The 17813-nt window shown below is 37.9% G+C and overlaps 1 protein-coding gene across 1 annotated transcript in view; it reads right to left on the bottom strand.

Annotated features, from left to right (window-relative positions):
* Window positions 1-17515, bottom strand: part of DNAH14 (dynein axonemal heavy chain 14) — a gene marked incomplete at its 3' end in the record, with an annotated part of 220288 nt that extends 202773 nt beyond the window's left edge. The window contains exon 1 of the mRNA XM_081039181.1: window positions 17409-17515. Within this exon, the coding sequence (XP_080895307.1) occupies window positions 17409-17496 (88 nt within the window). The 5' untranslated portion in view covers window positions 17497-17515. The remainder of the gene's footprint in view (window positions 1-17408) is intronic.
* Between the last annotated feature and the right edge of the window lie 298 nt (window positions 17516-17813).

The raw sequence follows: 17813 nt of genomic DNA, 5'->3' as shown, positions 1-17813 counted from the left end.
ACAATTTCATTATTTATGAATGATTACAGTTTCTTTTTCAAACCCTATAATTTCATTTCTTTTTGTCTTTTTTTCCCTTCTTTTTTGTCTTATTGCCCTAGGACCTATAATAGGATATCCAATAGAAGTGGTAATAATGAGCATCTTTGTCGTTTTTCTGAATTAAAAGGAACACTTTTAACACTTGACTACTAAACATGATTTTTTTCTTTAGGTTTTTCATAAATGCCATTAATCAAGTAGTTTGCTAAGAGTTTTTATCATTAAAGACATAGAATTTTATTAAATGCTTTTCTTCCTCTAATTAATGATTGATATTGACAGATTTTCTAAGTTGAACTAACCTTGCATTTCTGTGGTAAACTACTCAATTTGATCTTGACATGTCACTCATTTTTCTACACTGCTGTAATCTGTAGGTTAATATTTTATTTGGGATGTTTTGCTTCTAAGGTCATGAATAAAACTGACTTTGAAGATTGTATAAATTATTGTCACAAATTGAGTTAGGGACTATTTTCTCCTTTTCTATTCTGTAGAAGTTGTATGTATAAGATGAGAATTACCTGTTTCTTGAATTTCAGTTAGAACTTGTAAATCTGTTAGAAACTCAGAAACTCTCAATCTGTCTGCGCCTGATGTGCGTGGTATGGGAAGGGAGGAGGAGTGGTTGTGGGGTGTTAGTGATTAACTACGAAGTCAGCCATTTTAGTGGTTCAAGGACAGTTCATCTTGCCTATTTCTTATTGAGTCTATTTTGTTTACTTACGTCTTCTTTAAAACTTTCTATTTTGTGTAAGTTTTCAACTCGTGGCCATGGAACAGTTCATCTTTTTAATCGCGTATCTATTGTACTTGTCTCCTTTGTCTGATCTAGTATTGGTTACAAGCCCATTGCATGCCCTGCTCTATGGTACATCATTCAAAGTGTGGCCTCCGAGGTTTGTGCGTTAGGAGGCGATATGTAACGAGAATACACTGTGAATGGTACTTCCTGGAGTTGTACAATGTCACAACCCTATCTATTTGTAACTTCTCTTTTTATTTTTTCTTGGTCACTCGTCAAAGGTTTGTCAATTGTATTGACAACTGTTGCCTTCGCTGGTTTTCTCTATTTTATCTTTGATTTCCATTTTGCTAAATTCCAATAATCTTTATCTCCTTCCCAAAACTGTCTTTGGGTTTATTCTGTTCAGTATGCCCTCCCTAACTTCTTCAAGTAGATTGTTAGCTCATTAATTTCTCAGCCTTCTTTGTTTAATATAAGTTTTTATGACTATAAATTTCTCTATAAACACTGATTTAACTTTATCACACAATTTCTGGGTGTGATATAGTTAATGCAATAAATTAAACTCTTTCCTTTCCTGTTTCTTTTTCTTTCTTTTGTTTTACTATATATTAAGTTCTAAGTTTTTTCTAATTTCCTTTAGGAGGTCCTCTTTTCACCCGAGTTATTTATAAAAGTGTTTGTTTTTCACCTAACCATAAACCTCTTTTTCCCTTTTTTGGCATATCCAAGGTCAGTCTGGGGGAAGGAGCCAGCATCCAGCGTTAATTTGTCTCTCTTGTCAAGTCCCACTCCCCAAAAAACTAAGGTTTTCTACACGCCAGAACCCTCATCCAATCCTAATATGACACTTTACATTTTTCATTGTCAGAATGACGTACAGAATGGCCATATGTTGTTGAAATTTTAATTTTATTGTATATTATTTTACCTTGGTTTTGTGTTGCTTTCCTCCTTGTTCATGTCTTGATTTACTGTTGTTGAATCAATGGGTATATATGTCGCCATATTTTTTTCTGAATAAAACTATGAATAGGCTGTAAAAAAGTTTTTTAAAATTCAGAAGATTTCACAGCTATGACTATAGGTATTCAAAACTGCATATATAGTTCCCAACTTCGCACTAGGCTTAATTTAATATCCCCATTACCTTCAAGTGTTTCTTATGTATAATATAATTTCCAGACCCTTCACTATGCTAATCATCATTCTCAGGACAGTCTCTACGCTGCCTATTCCCTTCCTCTCTAAGGCAATTTTTTCCTTCTTACATTGATGAGTTTCTGTAAATATTAGGTGGTGCAAAAGTAACTGCCGTTTTAAAGGTTAAAAATAACTGCAAAAACTGCAATTACCTGTGCACCAACCTAATACAATTCTAACTTACCTTAAATTCCATATTGAAGATAGTGACGTTTTGAGATCATCTCCTCAGGGAAAATCATCAGAAAGAACTTAGCGAAGTCAATAGCACTGGCAGTCTGAACTGTTGAACTCATTTCACCATTCACTAAGTACTAATAGGGCCCCATCTGTAGACTGGAGCATTCCTCAGACCACAACAAAAGGGAGTGGGTTTTAAAATATAAAAATGAGAGGGTCTCTTTCTGATTACTGAGGGAAATCGAACAAGATACAGAAATTCTCCAAGTCAAGATGAGCATACGCTAAAGACTTTAAGGCAAAAGTCTAGCCTAGAATCAATGTTAAGATAAAAAAAAAAAAAAGAAAAGCTTCAAGTGACAAGTGAACAAGCTTCAGACAAATCAAATAAGACAGACTGAAATAGGCCAGGGGCAAGAGTAGTTCTTATTAGAAGAGAAATGATAGGAATCGCTGCATCAGATATGAAGCAGACAACTAGAGTATCAGGGTAGGAAAGTCTACCTAGGGATGAGACTCAGTGTGCAGAAATTCCAATCAGGACCCAAAGAGTATCAAGCATGGCCATAAAAGGATCCTTCACTGTAGCCAAGAACTGAAGGATGTAACTTTGGGGCCTACACTTGAGATAAGATGAAGAACCAGATCCTGAGGGAGGCTCCCACTGGATGAAAAAGCATCTCTGAATCAAATACATTCTGGATTTGCAATAGAAGCCAGCAGAATTTTTCTGAAAAAAGGCCAGAGAGTAAATAGTTCAAGCTTGTGTGCTAGGAGGCAAAATCAAAGATATTACAGAGGAATTCATATAACAAAAGAGAACACAAATTTCCACACGTTTTATTGATGAAATTCAATATATGATAATAATGAGTACACTTTTTAAAAACACAGGCCTATTAATGAGAAAAACAGAATTCTTTTGAGGGGATAACATGCCACTTAATTGGGATTCAAAGTCTGTGTTACCTGTTATCAAATTGGTTGTGAACACTCCTTTGTAAAAACCATTCTTAGTTTGTGGACCATATAAAACCAGGCGGCAGACCAGATTTGACTGAGAGCTCATCATTTGCCAGCCCCTACAATTGAGTCTAGTTATAATTGCAACATCTGCTCCAACTTTGGAATGGCTCATATTTTCATGCTATCATCGTTACCATCAAATAGCCAATAAACATAAGAAAAGTGGCTCAATCTCATTATTAATCAAACAGCGTAAAAAATCAAATGGGTTACTTTTTTTTCCTATCAGACAAGTGAAAAATATCAAGTTAACTTCACACTTCTCCATAGCAACATTCAAAGACCAGATCATTTCCTCCAAGAAAAAAAAAAGGCTTAAGAATGTTATACAGAGCCAAGTTTCATGTGAGTATGAAGATAACAAACATTTTCAAACATGCAAAATTCAGGAACGATATACGCATTAAGCCCTTTTGTAAAAAAATACATGATAATAAATCTAACCAACACAGAGATGAAGGCAAAACACATGGTAATAAAGAAAATAATAGTAAGAACATTAAACTTACTTAAATATAGAATTAAGTAAAAACAACTATGGATTGAAAAGAAAATAAAAATAGAAATTACCCACCAGTTAGAACCATTCAACAACTAAAATATCATATTCAACTCTGGATGCAGCTATAGCAGTTCTTATAACTCAGAAATTAGTATTTAGAAGTCATAAATGTTTTTTTAAACACTAAAAAAAAATAAGTGTTCAATAAAGAAGCTAGAAAATGAACAAGCTCAAAGGGGGAGAAATTAATATAATAGAAAACAAACAATAATCAAATCAGAAAAACTGAAAACGGATGAAGGAAAAAAAACAAAACAAACAAAAAACACCCCCAAAAAACCCAGTACTCAAAAGGTTCTCCCTCACCCAAAAAGGAAAAGACACCAGGTCAAACGAGTTTTACAGGTGAGCTTTATTAAACACGCCAAGAAGAGAAAATCCTTGTAATATATAAACTCTTCCAGAAATAAAGAAGGAAAGCTACCGAACTCATTTCTTGACACTAAAATTGCAATGATTCCCAATAAACCAAAAAAAAAAATGTATAGACAGTAACACTTATGAACATAAAAGCAAACATCCTAAACAAAATAGTAGCAAATCAAATCCAACAATGTGTGTCGATATATATGCGACATACCATATTTCGCCATGTATGATGCATACTCTTTTGCCCAAATTTTTGAGGGAAAAATACAGATGCGTATTATACATGGATAGTACTACTTCCGTAACTATATAAATGTTTTAAATTCTTTTATCTATACTTATGAGTTAAAAATGTAACTCTAGAAATCAATAACAATATCCGAATGCAAAATAATACCCTGGAATACGGTAATTAGTTTTGTTGAACTTACAAAGAACTTTCAACAACGAAGAGTTCTTGGCCTTCTATGATGCTTCTTGGCCTTCTATGATGCGTCAATATTGTACATAAAATTTCCTGTACCTTGTATCTGTTCTTGTGTTTTGTAATTATTTGTTACATAAAATTTCTTGTAGGGGGGAGAAGGAGGTTCTAAAAAAGGGTAAACAGGGTCAAACATATGGTGATGGGAGGAGAACTGACTCTGGGTGGTGAACACACAAAGTGATATATAGATGATGTATTACAGAACTGTACCCTTGAAACCTATGTAACTTTACTAACAATTGTCACCCCAACAAACTTTAATTAAAAAAAAAAATTTCTTGTACCGTAATATATTTAAAAATAAATGCTAAAATTCCTTCATAATACAAAAAAACAAACAAGTACTTAAATGTAAACAAATAAAAATTTGAATTGCAAAATTAAAAGATTTTTTTTCTCTGCAAGTTTTGGCCAAAAATCAGGGGTGCACATTATACATGGAGAACATTATACGCGGCAAAATATGGTACGTAGCTATGGACAGACAGGCAGATGGAGCCTATCCCATGAATGCAAGCACAATTTCTAGGAATGTCATTACGGAAACTCGATATATTAACTCATTAGAAGCTGTAGCTACATTAAATCACACATATGCTCACCTATGTTTGTGTCGTGTACACAGATATGTGTGGGTATATATTACACAATAAATAGTGGCAAAGTTTTTCAGGGTTCATTACTCACTCATGATTGCAAGAGAACCCAACTCTCATTAATGTAGGACTAGAAGAGAGCCCACGTGGCCCGATAAAGAGCAACTAAGCCTGCACTAGGAAGGGAAGCTGCTGGAGGGCAGGGACATTTATCTGAGTCCTGCCTGGTGCCTGGAGGATGCGCCAGGATTCCCACTGAGTGAATACGCCAATGAGGAAACAAAAGGCCCTCCATTTCCGCTCAGCCGGCAGGCCCACACCCGGCCAGCCCTCCCGGCCCTGTCCATCCTCGGCCCTCGACCGCCAGGCTCGGCAAACAGACCAGAGGACAGGGGTCAAAGAGCTTCCCCGGCCGTCCTTACCTGCAGCGCTGCGGCCCCACCGCTGCCTCGGTCCTTCTTCGGGCCCAGCAGCGAAGGTCTGGCCCACACACGCTGGACAGCGCCAAACGAGGATGCCCAAGCGGGACAGCGGAGGGACAGCCCCACCGCGGACGTTGGAACCGCCCCACCAAACTCTGGCAGCGCCAGAAGCCGGTGCTGCCGCAGTGCCTGCCGGGATTGGGGGTGGATCCCAGGGCCGCTCAATGGATGCTGGGGATTGTGGGCGGGGCAAGCATCAATCCTGCAACTGAGAAGATGGCTGCCGTCTGTTTTTCAAGTTTCCCAACCCAGCGAGGGCATCGTGACAAGGGCCGTGACACTGACCGTGCTTTGGAAAGGGGGTGGGGTGCACAGTGTAGCCCAGAAATATACACTAAAGGCAGGTGAGATATATAGCACAAGCTAAAACCCCTGGTCTAGCCAACCACCTGTATGCCTACCTAGTTGGGGCCTGAAGGCGGGAGAATGAGTGACTTTGCAGAACAGGTGACGCATGACAACTTTGAAAAGAGTGATTTACGTTTAAGATTTTCCAACCTGTGGGTGTAAACTTATCGTTTAAGAGCCTCAGCTGTTAGTAAAAGATTATATATGGAAATAGGTGTGTGTGGAAATGCCTCTTTTTAAATATCTTACAAAAATTTAATAAGTGAATGTCCTAGGTTTCACTCATTCAACAACTATTTACTGAGCACTTACTATATGCCAGGCACTGAGCTAGGCACAAAGAAACACGTGGGTCCCGTTCTTTGTATTTCTCCGTAGGGGTCACAGAAGAGAACAACACAGAAGTTTATTGAGGTCTGCTATATCTAAGACTGTGTTTCATTTTAGACAAACTTCCCATTTTTAATATTAATAAGCTTGAATATATAATCATCCATCATGTCACAGTAAAATTTGAGTACGAATTTGAATCGTTGGAAAGCTGTTCGTTAAGCGGGGTTGAGTACTAAAGGTGAGGAAAAATATCACTCAAGAAAGGGAAAATCATTTTGGAAATAATGTTACCTTATATGACAGTAATCATCTCTGTTTGATAAAACCAGCCAAAAAGTAGAGTCATAACAATAAAATATCATTCAACAAACTGTCTAAAACAAAATAAGATTAACAAAAAAGACAAACCATGAGTACGAGACCATCTTCTCTTCCAGTTTTCCTTGTCTCAAGTATTGCCATTTTGCAGTACTTACCTTCCAAGTGTTTTGTTCATAGTAGTCGACATTGTTTTTTAGTGGGTGATCTGTATTTGCATGTTGTCACAAGTCCATTGATAGACATTCCAAAGCCCCATGGGAAATGTTATTGTATGCAATATTACTGAAGGATCTGCAAACTTACATGTGGTATTTTTCTATTATAGTATAGTATACAACCTGGCCCAACAAGTTTTATCACTACGATAGCAGTAAGTTCTATCAAGTTGATATACAGAGTTCTTATCATGCACTATTTTCAGACTACCATGTCCACTCATCACTCTATAGACCGTTATGAAAGCTAAGATTTATATAATATAAAAATGAGAGTACTGTGAGAACTTTATCAAAAGAGAAATGAAACTGAACTGTCAACCCATGCTTTTATCTTGTATGGCAAAACGGCCTTATCACCAATTAGTTCTGCCACAAAAATGTTTGTCGCCAAGATGTATATCCTGAAGAAGCTTACAGGAAAACACCTAGAACCCTGAAGGTAGTGATGGTTTTTAAAAAATTATTTATAGAGCCAAATCTTCATATATACTTTGTTGCTAAACTCATGAAGACTGGCCAGTCCTAACCCCGCTTTCAAAATTCACCCTTCACCCACTTTACATGAGCAAGACAAGCCCTCTCTCATCTGGAATCCCACTAGGGTGCTTCCCAGGTGTAAAACCCTTCAAGAACACCAAAGAGCCAACCCAAAAAGAAAACATTGGGATGAGGCACCTCTTTTAATGATTAATTAAAGTGTATGTAAACACTTGTTCTCTGTCTTTATTTCTATTAAGAGTGAAGAGTGGTGCCAGAAATGGCAGCTATTGGGATGGGCTTTTATAATACATTAAAATGTAAGCAATATTTTTCAGCTGTTCATAATACTCATTCCTACCTAGAAATAAAAACACCTTCAAATAGTGAAGCAGTACTGGTTAATGACGCTAATTCTTTTAAACGTAACTAGAATATTTTCTAGACCACAAGATTCTTCAAAACTCATTAAAACCTGAAGACTAAAAGGTTATGTGATTTCTTTTAAATTCATTACTACACAATAGGTTAAAACACATTTTATCTAATTAAATCATGAACTACATAGTTCAATTACATTCAATTTTTTTTATTTCATAATAAGTGTAACATTTTCTATCAAAAAAAGTAATTCCTAGGTGCTGAACCAAATACATTTTTTTAGCTTTGTATAACTTTCTCTCACTAAATACATAGAGACATTTTGATCATGATGTATCTGACATTAATAGTTATATCTGAAGTAGTCTCTATGAGCAAAAAGCTGATGACCAATTTTCAATACCAAAGAAATATGATTTTAATCACACCCCCTCCTTCATAAATAATATACTCGTATATTTTAACTGCATATTGCATTGCCTTATTACAATTTAAGTATGAGAAATGGTATATAGATTTATCCTTATTTGTATAACTTATTAAAATGAATGTTATATCTACATTTAATCTTGATTTGATTGGTTTTATTAATACATTTTATAAATGATTCATAATAATTTATTTCCTAGTGCTTTCTGTAATAGTTTTTGAAATGTTTTTTTAATGAATTTATTTGAATTGAGAATGAAGTTAGATTTTATGATCTAAAGTCAGTTTGATTTGGCAATGCTAATTCAACAGCAGACATTATTCATGAATTCAATGAACTAAATCCACAGATTCATGGTTTTAACAAAAAATATTATTCAAAGACATGAAAATAGTAAGAGTCTTAAACACTGTATTGGTGAAGATGCAGTAAAAATTTTTTTAAGAACTTACATTTGCTTAACATTTTCTGAGAATATTGGATTAAATGAGGTCCCTGTTACCCTGTTTCCCCGAAAATAAGACCTAGCCAGACAATCAACTCTAATGTGTCTTTTGTAGCAAAAATTAATGTAAGACCCGGTATGATATGATATGATATGATATGATATGATATGATATGATGATATGATATGATATGATATTATATTATATGAGACCCGGTCTTATAGTAAAATAAGACCAGGTCTTATTATTAATTTTTGCTCCAAAAGACACATTAGAGCTGATTGTCCAGCTAGGTCTTATTTTCGGGGAAATACGGTAGTGAAAAAAATAACTGTAATTAAATTATTTGATAAAAATCTTGATAATATTTTGGGGGGAAACTGCCCTAAAATTGAGAAAATGAATGATTCTAATGACCGGGGTAATTGGCACCACCCTGGACCTTTCTCCTCTGCCATGCGGCTCCCCAAGGAGCAGGGAGTCTGCAGGGCCAATCCTGTACCTTCCTCTTTCAGACTGGCCAAGCTGTGTGGACTCTTTCCTGCCACAACTCTGCACACGAGTAGAACTCCAAGGGGTCTGAGAATTTTAAATATAACTCTAGCCTTCCATGTCATTATGAAAGAATAGATAGATATAGATATACATGTATGTTTATATAATGTATGTAATGTAAATAGTGTCATGTCCCTCCTTTTGGCGATCAGCAGCCAGGGGCATGGGCACGCAGTGGGAGTGTGGACATCTGCTTCAGAGCACGCAGGATGTGGGGGTCCGCGGTTTCCATGTGGAGACTATTCTTGGTTAATCCTAATTTGAATTTCAAAAAAAAAAAATGTGAGTGACGACTAGTCTTTGATATTTTTAAATCTTAATTGCTTAAATCCAAATTTAGAATACCATTTGCGGACAGGTTTTATATGAAATGGTCTGACTGTCTGAATGAGGCCAGTGTTCCAGCAAAGACTGAGGTCTCATATTGGACCTCTCAAACATTCCCCTTCATTATGGTTTATTTTCCAGCCCATGCTTCAGTGTGAATAGGAACTTCCTTCTATCAACCTTAGTGTAACCCTTAAAAGGCAAATATATTACTCAGAAACATTGCTCTTTTTTTCTACTTCAAGAAAACTACAACTGCTGAGAATTTTTTCACTCATTGTCTTTTTTGACAAGCTCACAAGATGGCTGGAGTCCTTGAATACACATAAAAGACTTAAATTTTATTAAACAACCTAAAATATAAGAAAATGCACATACAGGGACTGAGGATTAGGTTCGCAAATGTGTTGCATCGATGATGCCTACCTTTTTTGATATCTGAGGGATTATTCATTATGTATTTGTACCAACTGGACAGTTAACCAAGTTTACTATTTGGAAGTGCTGAAAAGGCTGCATTGAAAAGTTAGATGACCTGAACTTTTCGCCAACAATTCATGGCTCTTGTATCACGACAATGCACCAGCTCACACGGCACTGTCTGTGAGGGAGTTCTTAGCCAGTAAATAAATAACTGTATTGGAACACCCTCCCTACTCACCTGATCTGGCCCCCAATGACTTCTTTCTTCACCCAAAGATAAAGGAAATACTGAAAGGAAAACATTTTGATGACATTCGGGACATCAAGGGTAGTACGACGACAGCTCTGATGGCCATTCCAGAGAAAGAGTTTCAGAATTGCTTTGAAGGGTGGACTAGGTGCTGTCATCAGTACATAGCTTCCCAAGGGGAGTACTTCGCAGGTAACCGTAGTGATATTCAGCAGTGAGGTATGTAGCACTTTTTCTAGGACGAGTTCGTGAACATAATTGTCTGACCTCACAACATCTCTCAGCTCTGAGTACAACTTTTCAGTATGTGATCAACGATGGAATTCCATTGACTATTGTTCCTTTCAAATGAACACAGTGTTCAGCTTTGTCAGGACAGAGCACTGGAGAAACATTGCTGGAGGGAGAGCTCTCCTGCCCTTTGCCAGAGGAGCAGGGCGGTATATAGGTGTGAGTTCATTCCGCACCAGCCACAGGTCCCCAACTGGTCTCTCTGTGACCTTGTAGCCTCGGTCTGGCAGTAGCATTTCCACAGCCCTCTCCACATGGAAACCGCGGACCCCCACATCCCATGTGCTCTGAAGCAGATGTCCACACTCCCACTGCGTGCCCATGCCCCTGGCTGCTGATCGCCAGCCTACGTTTCAGAGGGTGTTCTATGATTGCCCAGCAGCCCCAGTCTGGCCACACCAGTGAATTTCTCTGCTACTCAGTGGGCCGAACCACATCCCCCCAGTGGAGATCTGAGCCCTTGCCAAGTTTGTCCTTCCTGCTTCCCTCAGTCCTAGGAAACCAAACAGTTTCCTTATATCAGATAGTTATTATTTTACCATAGTTAATCTATTTTTACATTAAACTCCCCCAGGTTAACCTACTGTGTGGCTTCTGTCTCCTGATTGGACCCACTTCTACAAATTCTTTATTGTATTAACTCATTTACTTCCCATACCAACCCTGTGAGGTGAGTTCTATTATTCACCTCACTTTTCAGATGAAGAAATTATGTGAGATTAGGTAACTTACATAACAACTGAGGCTTTATTTTTCAAGTGTTTTTATATCTAAAAACTTGAAAGAAGAGCATTTTCTAAGAAAATATTTTATGTAGGACATAGAAGAAAATTTCAGCAAACGTCTGCTTGGTTTTCTCGAGGAATCAAGAAAATATAGCCTTTCTGAAATAGGAACAATGAGCCATAAAAAGTGAGCCATCTGCATTAGAGGCAGTAAAGAGCAAAATTAATGCTGCTGAAAATTGAGTAAGTAATGTGGCAGTCTAGCGAAACAGCTCTCCAAGAATGCAGAGGAAAAAGAGGTGAAAATAACGAGAGAGAACATGATAGAAATTCAGGTCAAAGAAGTAAAGGTATACCTACAAAATTTAGATCTTCCCAGAGAAAGAACTAGATTAATAGGGTGAAAACTAATCAGCATAGATTCTAAGAAGAAATTGAGACTCATGTATCACTCATTGGGGAAATTTTTAGGATTATTATTATATGACATCCTCCAAACTCCCATTGCACTTTCTTTACACAGGGTATTGGCCGTATCCTGTCTTGAATATGGTAAGAGGGCTAGATCTACACTGAGAAAATCAATTTTCAAATCCAGGTCCTTTTTACTTATTATCGTGTAACTCTAACAAGTCTTAACCCACCAGGGCTTAGTTTCATATCTACTTTATGGTATACTTTATATCTACCTAAGATAGTTTCTGTACCTTAAAAGGTTATTGGGTGATGCAAATAAGAACATGTGTGGAAATATCTAGAAAATGACCCCTGAACCCAAATCTTTATATCTCCTTGTGAACCTAAATATTTGAGGACAAAAATCACATCTGTTTCCTTTGTGTCTCCCGTGGTACCTGGCAATTGTAGGCACTCCATAAATATTTATCAGGCATGTTTAATTTAAAAAGAAGGCCAGGATAATAATATCGAGATCTATCCAACCATCACAAAAGTAACAACGGGTTTCATACAGACTGGAAAAGTATGGATGAATAGAATTGATTGTGTTTGCAAACAGAAACAAAATTCATTTATTATTGCTACTTGTTTTTAAGTTCAATGTTTACAAACGACAATGAGCATTAAGTCATTTTACTTAGTATGGCAGTAAATTGTGATACTTTTCTCCATTTTATGCTACAAATGGAACACTGTAGTTCAATATACTGTAATTTACTACAAAACTGTAATGCAGAATGGTGAATTCTAACAGTTTGTTTTCACAAAAAAGAAATTGATTCGAAATGACAGAAGAAAATTACAGCAATTAACATCACCATCCAAGGCAATACTTTCGAAGCATATAAGATGACTAGTATAATCAGTAGAAATATATAATAATTTGGATTTACAAACATGTCAACTTTAGTTCTGAATCCTTAAATTCCCAAATGTAAATTGTTATAAAAATCAGTACTATCTAGTGATAAATCTAAAGACTTCTCTAAGCCAGCTATGGAAATAACTGGAACCATGGATATAACTATGGATAATATGGAACCATATTAAAAACCAATGTTATCCAAATAAAGAGTTTTCTCAGACTCTTGTCCGGTAACCCACTGCTGGCATTGGTAAGGGAAATGACCCCCAGAGAATTCACCCAAGTCCAGAATATCTCCAAAGTTTGAATGAGTGTCCACCTGTATAGAGATGTTATCTCTTGGAAGTCACTACACAGATTCTACTCTGAATTCGTGGACAGTTCCCAGATTAACCTGCTCAACCATTAATATTAGAGATTTGCAGATTAAGTCTGGAGAAAGCCTTTTGGCAAACTCAACCCTGGGAGCTATTCCACGTCTGCATTTCATATTACACAATAGGGCTTATCTGTGTTTCACCACTTTTGCAAGTTCTGCATTGTTTTTACACTGGATTGAATATTTAGGGCTCATGTGATGCTCAAAACCATCGAGATTTGTGGTTCTTTCTCTGCTCCCACACAATTCATTTACCCAACTTAGTCCCATTGGGAGCACAAATCTTTCCCAGCAGTACACAAGTAGGAAGTGTATTCGAATTCAGCAGAACCAAGAGAGGGGTACAATTTGAAGAAGTCCCTTCTCAAAGACACATTACACTTACCTGCCGTAGAGAATTGCTAATTTAAATGGTTTCTGCTCTCTGTCTATGCTCTGTGTTTTAGCTAAAATAATCAGTTTGCCACCTCAATAGAAAGAGGTAGACAGGAATCTATGTGACTTGAGTTTGTGAAAAACCCTCCAGCAATCTATTTTCAATTAGAGATAATTTCCTCTCCACCTGATTCATTTATGTTGCTTAATTTTCTGTTCTTTGAAACAGGGTTGCTAATTTGCATCAAATTGCTTAAAATAACAGATTAACCTTCTTGCTTTTGACAACTTTCACAACCTAAGTCCCTAACTTACTGTGACTTCTTAATTTGACTCTCTTTGCCTGTAATTAGACCAGAAGTGGATTTTTTCAGAAGACACATATGATTAAACTTGAATTATGCGTTAGTTTATCTGGTTACAATCCTCCCTGGCAGCTAAGTGATTGTGATTATGGGTGCGGCGTGTGTGAGTGGAGCAGGTCGTGGAAAACAAAGAGCCATAACCTTGGGGTCCGGGCTATTGCCTTGGGAAAGCAGGAAACCATGTGGGAGAATGTGAAAAGGAAGGTGGAAGAATCTGGAAGCCCATCCTCACTTAACCCAAAGGCCTTGGAATGTGTCTTAGCCAACAGGGCCACCTATTGCCTGTTACCTGTTAGCGCATTAAGTACTACACCTTCTTTGGCTGCAGTACATGCGCCTGGGGCCCCAGTCGCCTATGGTGGCTTTTCTCCTGCCGCTGTCCCATTTGCCCATCCCTCACTGGCACCTAAGTCCTTGCCTTAGAGTTTATTTTTGGGGAACCCAAACTAAGGAAAATGCAAAATCAAACATAAAATCTTATGAAAATGTTGGCTGTTCATTTTACTGAGGGAACAGTGTGTTGTTGTTGTTGTTGTTGTTGTTGTTTTAACATTGTGTTCATAACTCCTGGCGCTGTAGTTGGTGACAGTAGAGAGGCAATGGGGGATGTCGAGAGGTATTCATACCTTAACATGGCTTTTGAGAGAGAGGGACAGTTTGTAGCATGAGTCCAACAAGGGGGAAAAGGCTACCTTATCTTTTCAGGACTTCCTGAATTCTGGGAAATCATTTGTGTGTCTTTATGAAATCTCTCCTTGGGTGCAGTTCCTGTAAAATGTGCATGACTGTTCAGTAGACCGTTGTTTTCCAGTTCTGGCTTGCAGCAAAAGCACCCGGAAAGCCTTAAACACACAAATGCCTGGGTCCCAACTTTGATTTACAGAATTTGTTTCTCTGTAAGTGTGTGTGTGTGTGTGTGTGTGTGTGTGTGTGTGTGTGTGTGTGTGTGTGTAAACCCCTCAGGTGATTCAGGCGCAAGTTCAGTTTGGGAACTGTGCAACATTTAGCATAATTCTTCCTCGTCTTGGCCTTAACCAGAAGGAAGATCACAAAAGACATGGTGGAAAGACAGAAAGTGTGGGAGTGGAGGCTTGTAATATGTGATGATTGAGACATTCGAATTTTACAGCTGCATAATGATTTTATGACAGTGTCAAAAGCCTGCATCAGGGAGGTTTCTGTCAGATTGGTCCTTCTCTATTACAGCTTGTAAGGTAACCGATAAGGGCATCAGCCACTTAATGATACTGCTTTTTCCTTGAATATCTTTTATGTAAATGTAACCTTTAGGTGAGGAAAGAGGAGAGACAATATAATTAGTGACTCAAATGCAGATAATCAGCACTGCGTGTAGTATTGGCATATAATTACAAGGCTGAGATTCTCATAACTTGATATTTGGGCAAAGAAATAAGGAAAACACCTGCAACTCATTCTGCAAGGTTAAAATGGGATTCTCTTAAGTCTATTTGCAACACAACATTAAACAGCAGATACTAAACTGATCCAAAAAAATCTTGTGAAATTGTAAATCTAAAAAGCAGGTGCAAAAAAAAAAAATCTCTTCTTACTTGGTATCTGTTTCACGAACTCATTCATATGAGACTTTACAACACTTCAATGAAATTTAAAGATTATATTAACTTTTCTAGGGCCACAAAATACCCTTGCAATGAAATATCAGCCTGCCCCATTTCCATCAATCCCTCCACATTCAACAACGTCTGGAGAAAGTGCTATAACGGGAGTAGTTTGTTTCCAGGAGTCTATGTCTTCCCCTTTGTAAGCTTCTGTAAGTCATGTGACTCCATAAAAGCCATGGCTCTTATGATTAATAAATGAATAAATAAATAAAAAGAGAATGAACGCACGCACAGACCCCCACACTCTGATTTTCCAAATTGGCCTCAGTAGCATATCTTTGTGTGCCACAACGGAGAGGGCAAATATTTATTCAACGCAGCATTTGCTAGGGGTGTCAAAGATAAATACAGCTGGGCGTAAAAGTGGCAAAAACAGGTTTTATTCAGGAACTACGACAGTAGGAGAAAGAACTGAGCTCCACTCTGATTTACGCAGGACTAGAAATTTTAAAGGGTGAAGGAGGGAAGGAGGAAGAGAGAGAGAGAGAGAGAGAGAGAGAGAGAAAGCTTAAGTCATCAGAGAAGTGAAAAATTACCAAGTATATCAATGTATCAACATGGTCTACCAGCTGGCAATTATTAAACTTCGGATTCTATCCTCCCACAGAGATGGGAAGCAGAAACACTCTTTCCTGACAGCCTTTCAAGTCCCAGAGAAAGACACTCCTGAGTCATAAGACACACATCTACATCTCAAAGGGACAGAGAAGGATTCACAGCTTTAAGCCCTTTTTAGTAAATGCTCTATAAAAGGAAGGTCATGGGCCTCTTGTCAGGCATTGGCTAGAATAAACAGTACATTCTTTTGACAGCCCTGAGCTTTTCCAGACAGGAACTCAAAGAGAGGCTGAGTTGTCCCTGGGACACTGACGGGTAGGCTGCTAGGAACTATGTTACAGTTTGCTTAAGTCTCCTAGTGCAGGGGTTTGGATGGAGTCATTATGTAGTGAGAGTTCTCTGTAGTTCTAAAGGGCCAAGGAACAAATGAGGATGAGTAAGACCAGTTACCTATTTCGAAGTCTTCACAATTGAGAAGAGGTAGGTGGACCAAAAAATTAGTACTCGATAGAATATTATAGGAGAATATTTTTTACATAATAATGGAAAGTAAGTACTCTTGGATGTTGTCATGAATATAGAGAAATGTTATGGATTATCAATTAGGGAATACTAGGAAATCAATCAGAAAATGTACCCTGGAAGTTACGCAGTCTGAATTCTGGCTATTCTGCGGCCCAGAAAGAGAAAGGGAAAATAGACAAAGATGGAGATTTTTTGTGTAGAGCAGGGAAAAAATAATTTTCCTCTGACCTTTCTAAATTTTCAGCTGGGATCCTGTAACCAAAGGCTAATTAAGAAGAGAAAAACAAATAGAAGTATATTAACATGTATACTTCACGTACGCATGGGAGATACCCAGGGAAAAATGAGTAACTCAAAAAGATGGCTTAGAATTCAGGCTTCAATACCTTCTTTAGCTAAATCAAAGGAACAAAGGGTGTAGGGGAGGCCAGTTATGGGGAGGTCCCCAGGAGAAGTTGAGTAAACAAGACAAAAAGGTTTGTTGTGCCAATTTAAGTCAGGGCCTTCCTCATTGCTAAGAGTTTCTTGTAATTTAATCATCCTTCTCCTCCTGGTACAGAGAGGGAGACACCCTTACGAACTGAGATTTCCTTTATAGTTGTAAATTTCCCTTACAACAGGGTAACTTCTACTCAGTTTTCAGAGTTTCTCCTACGTATTCTTTTCCTCAAAAGAATCAGCTCAAAATAATCCTTATGCCAAAAAGGCACATTTGTGGGGTGTGTGTGGGGGGGGATATTCTGCCACACTTTATTCCCTGGTTTTGAAAATCCCCAAAGAAGTTTCACACAGGCCAGAAGCTGAGCTGGTAGATTATTTCATCTCACTGAACCAGCTTGTTAATCTTGAGGTCAGTTCAATGACACAGCTATGTCTCATTTCAGGAGGTGGTGTGGCAAGTGGGTTCCCACCAAAATTAAGCCTCTATGTTGTAGGAACAACCAGGTATTTAATAAGTAGTACTTCAACAGAAACAAAGAAAAACAAAAAGGAATGATGGGAGCAGACTATAAACTCACTTTCTGAGTCCAGAGGGCAGCCCGTTGAGACTCCTGGATGTTGGTCTCGTAGCGTCTTTTGCTGTTTGAATGCCTCTGGTGGTGTCATCGGGTGTTCCAGGGAACGTTCTGAGTGGCCCACACAGCACCAGGCATCAGGCTGTCTATACGTGAGCTGTTGTGGTGATTTCTCTGAAGGTGAAGTGAGGTCATCCAGCTTCAGCCTGCAGAGCTTCGGGGTAAGGGCAGTTTGGGTTCTCAGAGATTCCCAGTCAAAAGGGTGGGAGAAATGGCATGCTTGGAGACTTGTAGCTAGATTTTTGAGGAAATTAGAAAATTTCAGGACCAATCCAGTCTATAGGCAGATAAAAAAAGCCTCAAAGACAACAAATAGGACGAGAATCTGATATCTACAGGGGGTGCTAT

This window comes from Rhinolophus hipposideros (assembly GCF_964194185.1).
Source record: "Rhinolophus hipposideros genome assembly, chromosome: 26".
Classification (NCBI taxonomy): domain Eukaryota; kingdom Metazoa; phylum Chordata; class Mammalia; order Chiroptera; family Rhinolophidae; genus Rhinolophus; species Rhinolophus hipposideros.
The sequence above is the reverse complement of the archived record's forward strand: the minus strand, read 5'-3'. Positions and strand labels throughout refer to the sequence as shown.